This window comes from Mycteria americana, chromosome Z (genome assembly GCF_035582795.1).
Source record: "Mycteria americana isolate JAX WOST 10 ecotype Jacksonville Zoo and Gardens chromosome Z, USCA_MyAme_1.0, whole genome shotgun sequence".
Classification (NCBI taxonomy): Eukaryota; Metazoa; Chordata; class Aves; order Ciconiiformes; family Ciconiidae; genus Mycteria; species Mycteria americana.
The window spans coordinates 24,667,845-24,681,954 of NC_134396.1; the positions used below are offsets into that span (position 1 = coordinate 24,667,845).

At 35.9% G+C, this 14,110-nt stretch overlaps 1 protein-coding gene across 4 annotated transcripts in view; it reads left to right on the forward strand.

Annotated features, from left to right (window-relative positions):
• The window catches only part of KDM4C (lysine demethylase 4C), a 277,722-nt gene extending 263,923 nt beyond the window's left edge, over positions 1 to 13,799 (forward strand). For 3 of the 4 annotated variants that reach the window (XM_075527201.1, XM_075527202.1, XM_075527203.1), the window contains exons 20-22: positions 6,121 to 6,240; positions 10,031 to 10,123; positions 12,880 to 13,799. In XM_075527201.1, the coding sequence (XP_075383316.1) occupies positions 6,121 to 6,240; positions 10,031 to 10,123; positions 12,880 to 13,056 (390 nt within the window). In that variant the 3' untranslated portion in view covers positions 13,057 to 13,799. The remainder of the gene's footprint in view (positions 1 to 6,120; positions 6,241 to 10,030; positions 10,124 to 12,879) is intronic. The other variant, XM_075527204.1, reaches the window with a different exon arrangement.
• The last annotated feature ends 311 nt before the right edge of the window (positions 13,800 to 14,110 follow it).

Sequence of the window (14,110 nt, forward strand, 5' to 3'; positions counted from 1 at the left end):
CGCAAATATAGGATTAGAAGTATGTGCTAGCTCACAAAACCTGCTGCAAGAGCCACACTTAACCACTTTAGCCCTGTATTGTTTATGTCAACTATACCATCAATGGTATTTGACAAGAATTTGAATAAACAATGAGGCATTTTGTGCTTTGTTTTGGAAACAAAGCAAATCAGCAAGTAAAACCCAGGAGTGTCAAGGAGATGCAGAAATTTTTGCTAAGTGACATTGAGAAAAATGCTGTAATTTGAATACAATTTAAACAAACAAAAATATTTTATTTTGAATACAGTCTAAAGCATAGTGATTTGAAAACTAACAGAGCTCAGCACTGTGTCTGCCAGTTAAACAGATAAACTATTAGTGTCGAGGAAAATAAAATGGGAGTTTCTGAGGTTGTTCATGGGATAGGGGATGCTCAGTTAGACACTCTCCTGAAGAAAGAGGTGCCAGCCTGATTATGTTTGCTGTCTTGGTTAATGCTTGATGACCGTTTGATGCTCCATGTTGTGGATTTTGTAGAGACACTCTCATGGGAAATGGGTAGAAGAATGTTATGGGTATGGTAGATTTGAAAATTATTTAGCAAGTTCCAGAAGAACGAAATGATTCAGAAAAGGCAGAGGCATGTCTAACAAATTACTACATGTCTAACAAATTACTTTAAATGATGCCAGTTTATGAATGTAAACCGCACGTTTGTAAAACAGTGCAGCTATAAGGGAAAAATTTATGCTTATTCAGATGGGTTAGTGGTGAATAAGAGTAAATGTCAAGATTGAACCACTTGCAGACAATATTCCCACTTAATACTGTATACCGTAGATTGATTTTTCTTCAATATCTTTCCAAGTTTTTGGCCTTATTTTTTTATACACAGAAAAAGAAATTTCAGTCTTCACTGTATTGGGTTTTATATATATACATATATATATATATATATATGAATGTTTTAGGGCTATGTTCAGGGAAAACTGGTCTCCAGTAATACTCATCAGCTTTAGAGGAGGGTCTTCAGACTGTTACTTAAGGATTGCAAATGTCTTTTATCTCACAATGTTTCATTCTCCTCTTCCCTATTAAGCCCACTGTAGGAGCACAGCTGTGAGAACTGAGTTTAGTAATCTCCCACAGAAAATATTCTGATCTGATCAAGATGGAGATGGATTTTCTTCATCCTAATAAGAGAACTTGCACAGAATGCTCATGCAAAAGTATGAGTGGGAGGCAAAACCAGCTTTTAAAACAAGACATAGTAGTCTAGGTTATCAATTGTGGCATCGAATCGGGGACCTTCATCATCACAACTCTTCTATCCTCTCTAGAGTCAGGGGACGATCACATCATCAAAACAATTAACAAGAGCCTGGTGATCTGACGAAGTTGCCCCCTGATTGGAATAGACAAGTATTGGCATTTTTCTATTTTAATATGATTGTTTTTGAGCAATAATCTTAAATATTTGACTACTGTTGGGTTTATACCTTCTCTAAAAGATGCCATATGAGACACATTTTCCTCTTTTTAAACAAATTCTTGAGATAAAATGACCAATGTTATTGCTATGATATTAAATACAATATTAACCTTTATGACCATTACTTTAAGTTAAAGGAGTTAATTGATCCCTTCTTCACCAATCACGTTGCACCTTTCCCAAAGACTGACTCAGATTTGGAAGGGTATGATTCCATTTAAGCTCCTGAAAGATCAAACATAGAGCTATAAGATCACTGTTGAAAGGCAGAACATGGTACAAGCTAATGAAAAACTTTTCCTGCTGCTAGATTCAGGAGGAATGAAGTGGTGCAGGTTTTGTGTTTTCAGAATATTCAGAAATATTTTTGAGAGCTTTTTGCTTTTCATGTATTGAACCTGAAAAGAATTTTTTTTAAAGTGTTATTAAATAATGTATTACAGTCTCTAGGTCTTTTTATTCAACTGCTGCCTTCCTTATTGGGGAAAAATCCCTCAAACTGAAAACTTTTTGTTTTTAATTAAATACTCACATATTCTACTTTGACCATGCCAATATTTTCCTTTCTAAGATTTCCTCTCTATCTAGCTTTCTGTCAGACAAGAGACAGTGTAAATTATCATTGGCTGACATTTGTAGTCAGAATAATTTCATCCTTTCCTACTACAATCTTGACATGAAAGACTACAGTATCCTTTCTGCTATCATTTTAACTTGCAGTCTTCTTTTAGCTAATGCCTGAAGGTATGAGCCAATTTAGCCCTGTTGACTTCAAGGATTGCACCACAGAGTTTTCTGTTTCCTCTGAATTCACTAAAGATATTTGTTTTCAGTGTGGCTCCTTTGGATCAAACCTAGAAGAAGTCAAAGGCTCTTATATTCTTATAATTTTGAAAATAATTGTTGAATTTGAAATAGCTGAATTAATAACATAATTGCCAGGCAAAACTTTGTCAAAATAAAATTGTAGGTATCCAAGGAACATCTGTTTCTGATAGTTTTGGAGAATAGTCTCAACCGTTCGTAAATTCATCTTAGACCAGAATATCTATACTTTTTAGCCTTGATTTAGGAAAGCATTTGAACATATTTTTTAAAAACTTTTTCAAAATTAAGGTATTTTCTTCAGGTGTTAGTGGCTGTATTCAAATTATGGGAATCTGGCAACATTTCACAGTTCCTGGATTCAAGTGCATGCTTCAGGTGCAGACTTCCTTTTTTTTCTTAGTGTGGCTCCTCATTTGTTCCTAGTCTGTGTCAACCATCACCACCCTGCCACTGCAACTGGATTTGCTACTTGCAAATGCTCTGTCCAGCCTTAATGAACCAAAGTATTATTCAACCTCTGTGGTAAAAACAAAGGAATATCAGAAGAGAAAAACAGCAAAAATGTCTACTTTATCTGTAGTGCTGTACACAAGAATTCCTTAGTGACAGCATAGGAGACAAACCCAGTATTGCAACATATTTTTCCAACATCTATAGTGAAGGGATTGCTTACTATTTTAGTTCAATGCATATAATGAACTCCAAAATGAATGTTCTAAAACCAGAAAATACCACCTGTAATAAACAAGAAAAGTTTTAGAATTATTATTTACAGGTTTTTGCTCAAAAAGAGGCTTTTTCAATGGCTGTAAACCTAGCACTGGTGAGACCATATCTGGAGTGTTGTGTCCAGTTATGGGCTCACCTGTACAAGAACGACATGGACACAGAGGAGCAAATACAGTGAAAGGATATGAAGGTGATGAAGGGACTGCAGCATCTGTCATATGAAGGGAGGCTGACAGAGCTGGGACTGTTCAGCCTAGAGAATAGTAGAGTCAGGGGGATCTTATCCAAGTGTATAGATACCTCATGGGGGAAGTAAAGAAGATGGAGCCACACATTTCTCAGTGGTACAGAGTGACAGGATGAAAGGCAATGGGTACCAGCTGAAATACAGGAAATTCCTTAACATGGACTTTTTCTTCACTTAAGAAAAGGCTTTTTCACTGTGAGGGTTGTCGAATGCTGGACTAGTTGCCCAGGGAGGTGGTGAAGTATTCATCCTTGGAGATACTCATACCAAACTGGACATGTCCCTGAGCAACCTTCTGTAGCTGACCATACTTGGAGCTGGGGCTCTGAGCTGTAAAACAGCTGGAATGTGAAACCAAACACTTAAGTGAATAGGCTTTTCAGCACAGATATGCACGATTTCGTCCATTTGTGTGAAGAAGAAAATATACTATGTAATTGTATGGGAAATGTACATGGTTTACAAGCTGAATGTAGATTAAGCCCACGCTATATGTTATTTACAACTGGTGTATGGGAATGTTGAAGGATTGCCATATCTTGATGTCTGACTTTTCATTATATGACTGAGAAAAGTGAGGTTGCATTTTTGCAATTTTGTCAGCCTAAGGAATGGGTCTAATCATTCCCCAGAAGGAAATGGTGAGAATTGTTTTTGCAGTAGAAAGAGAGTCTCTAAAATGGTTATGTAATATGAAAATAAAAGGTAGGAATTCAGGTAGAAATCAGCAAAAACTATTCAGTACAGGTTTCCCAAACATTGTTCCATAGACTAAGACATTGTGGTGATACATGAAGAATGGGATTGTTATTTGTCTAGTTATTTGCATGAGAACTCTAATTTTCCATATGAGCAATTCCATTAGCTATCCTAGAGAGGCTGTGAGATTTTTTTCTTGTGCAAGGTGCAAAGGGAGCAATTCATGCTGGGCTTTTGTTCTTGGAAAATTAATGTTTGGCTTGACATTGTTGATAGATTGTTTGTTTTCAGGAAATTTGCTATCTTCCATGATGCATTTTAAAAGTTTGGTTCAAGACACTTAGCCAAGACTCCTTTTTGCACTTTAGCAATAAACAGAAGAAGAAGAAGGAAGAGAGGAAGAAGTATGATAATAACAATAACCATCTTCACATTCATCACTGAGGAGAGAGCATTAAAATTATAGTCTCATTTAATTTATAGTCAGAGCTATGATAGTATTTAGCAATCCCTGTCCCCCAAGAAGTCATAATTATTCCACTGTTGGAAAGTTGGCAGCAGCTGTCCTTTCCCTTTTCCCCTTTCCCCCTGCCTCTCCTGGAAATACCAGGAAGGGTAATACAGTAATGTCACCTACTACCCCAAATATACAGTGGAGTTGAAAGGCTGTATCTTTCTGTGTCTGTCACAGCAACCTTTGCCATGCAAACAGGCAGGGTATATTTTAGAGCTGTCCCCTTGGCATAGCACTGGAGGGATGACAGAGGCAGTATTGTCATGCAGGAAAGTGTGTTTCTGTGAAAATGCAGCTTTTCATTTCTTTTCTGATGTGTTGAATCAAATTCATGGATTAAGATGCATGTGATTAAAAACAGTTTATAAAGCCTGGATTTGGCTAGCATGATATTATAACAAGATAATGTCCCAGTAAGGATCATTGTGGTGCATTTTTCTCCCACGTTTTGAGTTCTTTGTAGTGATGATTGTTGGCCTCTATTGGAAGTGAACTGTGAAACTCAAAAATACAATATTTTTGTAAATTATTCTATGTAAACCTGAGACTTTGAAAATGGTAATAGTATTGCAGCAACCTGAGATAATACCTGGTCCTGCAGGACCTTGTCACTGAATCCTTGTACCTGAGTCCTTGGCTTTATCTTTTCTCTTCCCAGTCTAGACCTCTTAGCAGTGAGCTCAGGTAACATGGTCACTGAGTAGGTCCTCTCACACCTAGGAGAATACCACTAAATTAGCGCTAATTTACATAACAAATCTTGTGATGTAGTCGGTACAAAGTATAGATGCCTTTGTTGGGATGAATATTTGGCGGAGAGAGCTTCCAAAGAATTGGTGAGCGCAGACCTGACACAATCCTTTTCTGGTCTTTCGTGTATTTCCTCATGTGTACAACTGTTGTTACGGGTGTGTGGTCAGCGTGCTCTGCAAATGAGTCATTTAGGTCATACTGAGCCATATAGGGCAAAAGAAACCATAACAAGGATACATTGCAACTCGTGTAAACTGCTGCTCTGACCTGCTGAGCAAGTCAGGCACAAAATTTGGCCAAAACACAGGAAAAAACCTGCTTCATATCTTCTGAAAAAAAAAAAAAAATCTGCCTAATTCTTCTTTGTAAGCATTTCGATTCTTTCAGTGTTTCTCCATCAGCTAAGCAAAGAACTCATTGGCATTCTCACCATTTATAGTTTGATCCATCAGGGTATGTTTCAGTCAGCAAATCTAGCAAAAATGTGCTGTGGTTAACAAAACATGAGTTACTTCAGTATGGAAAAGAGAAAGTGTTGCACATACGCAGTTGCACTTTAGTGATCTTTATTTTGTGTGTGTGATGGAAATTAATTTGGGGGGCAATGTATCACAGTTGCTGATAGCTATGTGATTTATGCATATGTTGCCTTGCCAATGCAGCATCAAGCTGTAAAGAGAGCGTTTCTTTGGTCAGTATTTCATTTTCATAAAGGCTAACAGTATCTTCTGTTAGCCCATTAGCAGGATTATAAAACTTGAAACATGCATGGTAATAAATCTCCTCCAATTACCAAGTTGTAAAAAGCAGCTTACTGGTAATTTCAGTGTAGTGGCTCACTCACTGATTTGAGAATCCATCCTTCTTTGTAAACAGAGCAAAGATTGCCTAAGGCTGGGCCCACCTGCAGAGGGAGAGGTTGTCCAAGTGAAATGGCCTGATGGAAAACTGTATGGTGCAAAGTATCTGGGAACAAACACAGCTCACATGTATCAGGTGAGTGTCTATTTTTATTACCATGTGCTTGGTTTTCAGATATCTTTATTGCAAATTGTTCATTCGGCTCTAGAATTGGAGTGGCCAGCCACACCTTCAAAGCTGCAGAAGGCTGAAGTGTGGACTCTTATGGTCACTGCTAATGCATTTAAACTAATAAATAAAGCTGCCTAAACCATTAACAAGTGCTGTGCACTCCTTGGGAGTTGAGGTTTCACCTGTTCTTATAAAATCAAGAAAATGGTTTATTTAATAAGAACTCAGGTGAACAGGTGGAACATTAAGATTGAAAGATAACATTTGTTATTTTCTCCAGGTTATTTACTTTTATTTGATGTCAGGTAATTATACAATTAATGATATAAAATTAAGTATTGGTGTGTGACTACAATGAACCTTAGGCATTTCATAAAAGGATGGAAGGGAGGACAGTAAAAAGAAGAGCATAAATAGCTCCACTTTCATTTGTCTGAGGCACTTTTGAATTAATTAACACATAATCTAAGGAGTGTTTTATCCTCAGCAAAGGCAAAAGGGAACTGAACACTGAAGGCAAGGCTAAAAAGCTGACTTCTGATTTCAGAGACACAATAATTGTTTTTTTATGTGCTTGCCTTTGAGAAAAATCAGTCAGCAGCTTTGAGTACCCAAGTGAATGGTAGAAACTGCAATAAAACAATCATGATAATAATAGCAGTTCTGAAAGAATGAGAATATAGGTACATTTCATTTATATATATAAAAAATCATTTTCACTTATGTAACTCTATTCATCTGAGGGCCTCACATTACTCTGCAAAAATGGCAAATTTACTATTATATCTGTAGATAAATTAAAGCACAGGGAGGCTAAATGACTTGCTGCATTGACCTTCTCACTTTGCCAATGACTTGCAATCGAACTCAAGTCCTCAAATGCCTGATCCCTTGAGCTAGTCTCTAAATCTTACCTCTTCCCTTATATTTAGGAGCTGTATTATGTTGTGAAGGTGAAAAGTTCTTTATAAAATATAAAGATTATTGTTCTATAGTAACGCTAATCTTCAAATCATTTAATCTTCTGAACAGCTGGTCTTCTGAGAAATACTGTGAGGTAGATTAGATGAATGTTATTATCTTTCATATTTGAAGGAATGTGACATAGCCAAAACAAACATCTTTGTCTTATTTTAGAACTCTTAGACAACATGATGAAACCAGTTTAGTTTAAGGAAAATGGATTAGCATGCAGAGGTTCAGTAAGGTTTGGAGTTCCTCAGCATAACAATAATGGGAGATTACTGTAAACTGCATTGTAACAACCCCTATCACGGGGGAAATAGCAAAGATTGAAGATTAGAGGGAGTCCAGATTGCACTACATAGGATTTTGGAGTCAGCTTGTCTGAAAGCTCCCAGGACCCATGCATACACATACTCCATTCTTCTTCTGGGTTGTGAGATCTCTGTTGCACCTTTGAGATTCTCTTACCAAGTCTTTTGTGTGATCTCTTAGATGGTATGACAAAAGGAGAGACTGAAAAGGACTCTCTGAAATGAGAATTATAATCTAATAAGGCAAGTCTGTTCTACTTGGATAAATCTGAATTTTCCTCATGTTCATGAGACATTTGTACCGAATGTGAGAGTACTTGTGCATGCAGGAGCTATGACACAATACACCAGAATTTGTGTCATCCAGTTCGACATTTGCCACCCAGTATCCTACACAATCCCTGAGCAGAGTTATACATGCCAAATGAAGCAGGTGTTCAAGTGAAATTGTTAATGCAATCTATGTTTGATTTCTTGATCATTTTTTATATTGACATTCACTATTTATGTTTGAGTTTCATTTGAGATTATTAAATTATCCATTCACTCTATTAATTGCTTTCTAATAATTTCAGCTCACCCTTTAATTTATGACGTCCTGATAAAAGAAAATCTCATGGAGAGAATAACACACTACACAGACACAGTACAGCATCAGAAGTCCAAATAAAATAACTTGCTGGATAAAACTGATGATTTGAAATGTAGTATCTGCAGTCTGAATTAAATTGGAGCTATTGGAGATGGTGGGTTTATATTTGCATGAATCATGATACTATTGAAAGTCTTAGAGGAGCTCTTACTATGTTTGCCTTTATAGGCAAATTTATTTCCAGTGTGGTATGCTAAATTATAGCTGAAGAACTTCCAGTTACTCTTCATTGTAAATGTTCAATATATTTCATATTGCAAGCATTCCAGATTCTGTGGCATGAAGCAGTTGCCTCCTGCTGCACACTACCAGTAAAAACAAAACCATTGCCCATTCAGGAGGTGATTTTCTGATCGCATGGACCTGGCAGAGTTCATTTCCTGCCCAGTTCCTTCACCAGTGATGCAAAAAACATTATTACCAACTGTATTATGCAAAAACGTATTACCAAATGTTTTGTGCAGTGAGAAGCAGGAATAGCAGAAAGGCTGCTACTGCATCCTGGTGAAAAATACCTAAATTGCCATCATTTTATTAAACAAGCTTAAGCCAAATTGACCTTTAAGTTCCTCTAACATACTACTAACAGACTAGGCTTATGGGGTTAGTAACAGGAACACAGAGAAGCAAGGATGACTTTTGTGACTTTGTTATCCATCTGTGCTCTGCGGATTTTAAATGCATTCCAGATTTGTGCGTCGCTGTTAATTGCTGTAAAAAAAAATTGCTTTTAAAGAAGTTAATAGTTCGTAGATCTGTACCCTGGCTTTTGAGAATGGATATACTATATTGGATTTTTCAGCTGTTCACAATTAATCTGACATACTCAGTTGTGGCAAGGTTTTAATCTGAACCTACAAAACCCAGTCCATTTACAAGTTCAAATATATATATGATTTTTCAGTTTTATATAATAATACTTTTGATAAGTTAATGTTTTCCTATGTTTGTATTCAGGCTTATTCTTCCAGCCTAAGTCTGTTGTTGTCATTCACATGGTTTCATTAAGTCACCTGAGGATGTGCAATAGGACTTCCTTTAATTTTATACCAAACTTTAAAGTACAGTTTCTGTGGGAACTAAAACTGCAGTCATAGATAATAGCTGATAATAGAAATTCACAATTATTAGATGAAGTATTAAAAAAATCAGCAGCTACTGAAAAAGCTTAAATGCTTCAAAGCCTCAGCATTTTAACATTCCCCACACCTAGTTACATTTCCTTTCTCATTTTCTGCTAACGGGGTTCATGTTGGATTAAATCTAAACCTAAGCATGATAAAGCTTTTCATCTTCTGAACAGAGCATTTTAAAGAAATTCCATCAGATTCAATAAAATTCTGTTAACTGGTATTTCCTTAGTTGTCACTCATACTTTCTTTCTTTTGACATGGTCTTCCTCAACCTTGAAGCACAAGATGTTAAAATTAATTTTTTATTTTTTAGAAGGAAGTAAAAAAATTAGAAGCAAATAAAAATGACATGAAGACATTTTAATATGTCACTCCTACAAAATAATGTTGTCTGTATTGCTACTGCTCGGCATTCCTAATCTAACAAATTTTACTTTATTGTATATGTGTCAGTGTTGATTTTGAAGTCTCTTTGCTTAGATATTATTTTCAACTCATGAATGTGTTGCATTTCCTAAGAAATAATATTTTTTATGTTTTATCCTAATTTTACCTTCTTAAAATAGATAGCAAAATACTTGTATATAAATCTTCTGTGTTTGCACATATATTTTTTTCTGGAGACATTCCCAGAAACTGCTGGCAAGAGTTAAATTATTATTTTATTTTTAAATACCCATTTTTTCAATTAGGTTGAGTTTGAAGATGGTTCTCAAATAGTAATGAAGAGAGAAGAGATCTATACACTAGATGAAGAGCTTCCTAAGAGAGTAAAAGCACGTTTTGTGAGTATTTGCTGATGGTAACTTTATAGTATATATATGCTCAAAATGCCAATAACACTAACCTTGGCTTTATTCTGGATTTTCAGTTTAAATTGGCCAAATGTTTTGTGAAGCCTGTACTAATATGCCTGGCTAAATCAGCACAACAATTAGCACAAGTGTCCATTTGCTAGTGAGAATGGTTAGTTGTTCTTCCAGTACAGGCAAATGCTGTTGTCAAACATAACTCTTTTCTCCTAAAAGGGACATCTTGGTTGATCATCTGTCAGATCATGAATTATCAAGTCAGTAAATATTTAAATTGACAGACATTCTGTTCTTTCAGTATGCTTATAACATGTGTATACTTTTTAAAAAACTTTCCAAGTTCTCAGAGCTTTGCAATTTTAAAAGCATTGAATTTAATAAAAATGCAGTTAACTTGTTCTAAGAAACAAAGTGCCTGATCAGAACTCCTTAATGTCACTGGCAGGACTCATCAACCTTTCACTAGTCTTTGGTTATAACCAAATCTTTGCTGTATTTTTTAAGTTTCCTGCAGTTTCAAACATCATCCACCAGCTAGTCACTTTTATGTATGCCATGTGGAAAAGTGTTGAGGTTCATAAAGAGCATAACACTTAAAGGTTGAAAAGGGAAAGTTCTGCCATACAGTTGTTGGAGGAGGCAAGACGACTGCTGTTACCTGTCTTTGTCATTAATGCTAAATATTGTGCAATTCAATCCATTACCAAGTCTACTCAGAAGAGCATCATGTTCTTCTCATGTCCATGTTCTATTTTAGAGCTGTTTGTTCAGAACTGCATTGCAAGTTAAACATTAGCTTTCTTAACATGTAAAACCAAAGCATAAAGATGCAAAAATCTTGTCATAATTGAGAACAAAGAATAATTCACTGTTGTGAATAAAAAATTCCCTCTTACTTGAAGAATCCTTTCAGTGAAGCTTTGAAAGGGAGAGCAGTGTACAGTATATTTTTCATTGCTGCAGGGAGGTGGGCTCATACACAATACCTGTTCACACATCCATTATGTGACATTAATTAGCTGATTCTTGAAAGCTGGGTGCAAGGAGTTGTAGGGGAATGATGTGTAGAGTAGATTCTTCAGGCATACGTTAGCTTATACAAGTTTGGTGGACTAACAGAGCATTACATGGTCAGGTAGCTGAAGAAGGTTTCAGTCCGACTTTCCTTTTCTTTGCTTCTTGCCACATGCAGCTGCCATCATAGTTATTATCATAATTTCCTTTCATCCAGTTCTTAGCAGCCAACCCCAACATGGATGCTGTATATTTCAGAAGTTGACAGTGTGTCAAAGGAAAGGATTGGCATCATGTATGAAAGGGGTGGTAAAGCTGGGAAGGGAGGAGAGAGAAATGTGAGGCTGTCAGCCTGCTGAGGGAGTGTTCACTGGCAGTATGCCCTGTTTCACTGAAGGAATAGAGTTAAGATTAGGACATCTCTTTCTAATGGGTGGTGCAGTGGTCAAATCATCTTGGCTAAGACACTTTTTTGTCAATGTATCTGGGATAAGTGCACACATCTTTCAGTGTCCTGACTATCTAGGGTTCGGATAGATATCTTGGAAAACGTTAAATGAACCATCTGGTTATATTCAATGGGGTTTTTCATTACACACGGAAAGCATTCCATTACCATTTTTTGTTTTAGAGACTATGTGTAAAAAGCATTTATAATTAACTGCATGTTCTGTAGAATGTAAACTGTTGCATTTCACTAAGGATAACAATACAAATAGAGTTGAGTTTATGCTACTCTTTTTAAAATGGAAGATTTTACAGATCAGTATTTACTTTTTTGTATTTGACACCTTTAACTTCATAGGGGAGTTAAGTATAGGTTAAAACCATTGAATTTGGTCAACTAAATAAAACAAACCACAGCCTTTGCATGATTTTATACTATTGCCTCAAATCCTATAAATATGTAGCTTAGTCCTCAAGGTATGCCCAACACCTCCTTCCCCTCCTCATGCTGAAGACAGTGCAAGTTGAAGACAGCTTATAATATAGTTTCCATCTCTTGAAATAAATGACACCAATTCCTTCTAATGCTTTTCCTCATCCTAGGAATTTTACCATGACTCCAGTAGTGGAAGTTGGTCCAAAAATTTGTGCCACTGCCTTTTCCCAAATGGTTTGCTCTTTGCTGTCCTGCTGCTTTGTTTCAGTTGATTCCCAACTGTTTTAAGTTTTCTGACAAACGACTGAACTTGTGAGTCTGATTCTTTGCAGATTAGGCAGTGTGCAGGTTTCTTTTCAGAGGTCCATGCCGTAGTACCTTGCACTTAAAACTTTTCTGAATAACACAAGGTGGTGGATAATACTTCATACTGCTAGGATCAAGCCTGCCCAACAATTGCATCACTTCCGTGTTGCTGTTTTTCACCTTGAATTAGAGTGATTGTGTGGCCTCTGGATAAAATCAAAACTAACAACTGGTGTTAGTCACATGCTTCTAAGGAACACTACAGACCTAGAGAATTAAATTATGAGTAGTACATGCAAAATATGGAAAAGTAAAAATTATATTTTAAATGCATATTTAAAATACATATTTAATATCTAGACATTTTCCTGAAAACAGTTGTAACTGCATAATCAGTAATGTGGCTAGCTTCATATGATCTCATGATCTCATGAAATATATCTGTGTTTCCATGTAATTTGTCTAAAATATGTCCGAGTATGATGGCCTGTATGAAGCTGTATGTGTAATTAATGTCTGGTTTTAGTCTACAGCCTCTGACATGAGATTTGAAGACACATTTTATGGAGCAGATATTATCTTGGGAGAGAAGAAGAGGCAGAGAGTATTGAGTTCCCGCTTTAGGAATGAATATGTGGATGATCCAGGATACCGCACCTTCTTAAAAAGTTCGTTCCAGAAGAAATGCCAGAAGGGGCTATAAAGGAAGAAAGAGAGAGAGGGGGATGTTGGTTTAAAAGCATGCAGCATTATTTGCAATTGGTTTCAGTTTAATTGAACACTCGGTTTTACAATGAACTAATCCATACATCAGCCTTATAAGCTGAAGTACTTGAGTTCTGATTTCTTCAGTTAATGTATTAAAGATTTTGTAATGTTTTGCATTATGAAACTAAGGGGGAAACCAAGTGAGAGTTAGAGGGATTACACAGTGATGTGCTGAAGAAAACTTTCAGTCCTGGTCTCATTGAAATAAGTGGTAAAATTCCCTTTGAATTATGAGAGAAGAGTCACATTCAGAAGAGGAGACATTTTAGTAAACAGATAATTTCAGTGGCTCACTTTTTTCTGCAGACAGGAAAGGATGTTAAGTTCAATAATAGTTTTTATAAAACATTTTTAAAACAAATACAAATATGTACAGTATTAAGACAAACAAAAGCTGTACTTACTTTGTACAGTGCTTTTACATTTTTATGTCACTACTGCTTTCAGTAGGGTTTGATGTGGACTCAACTGTTGACTTAGATATTTTTGGCTTTTAAGAAAGGTATCTTCAGTGCAGAAAGGGTGTTTTGTATATTTAAAGAGGCAGATTTTGGCAGTTATTTTCAAACTTTTTTCATAAGGTCTATTAAAAATAGGTATTTGTAAAATACAATTTTCTTTCATTATGTATAGAAAAAATTAGAGTTTAAATATATATGCTTAACAGCCTAGTTTTGAATGAATATATTATGATCTTCCTTTTAAAATAATATTCTATCAATGTAATAATGTTTTAAAATAAACAAACAAATAAACACTGTCCTTTTACTTGCAGCATTTGTCTGTTGATGTGATTTTCAATCCTATTATTTTATACCTGTAGGAATCAAGAAACTTCACTATATGCAGTATGCATGTAGTTTCCTGAACACAGCAGAATATACACACAGATGCTCACATGGCTTGGTATTAAAATGTGGACTTGATAAATACTGTACTTTCATTTCTTGTCTTTCTATTTCCCTTCAGTCTTTGGGATCTTGACCTTT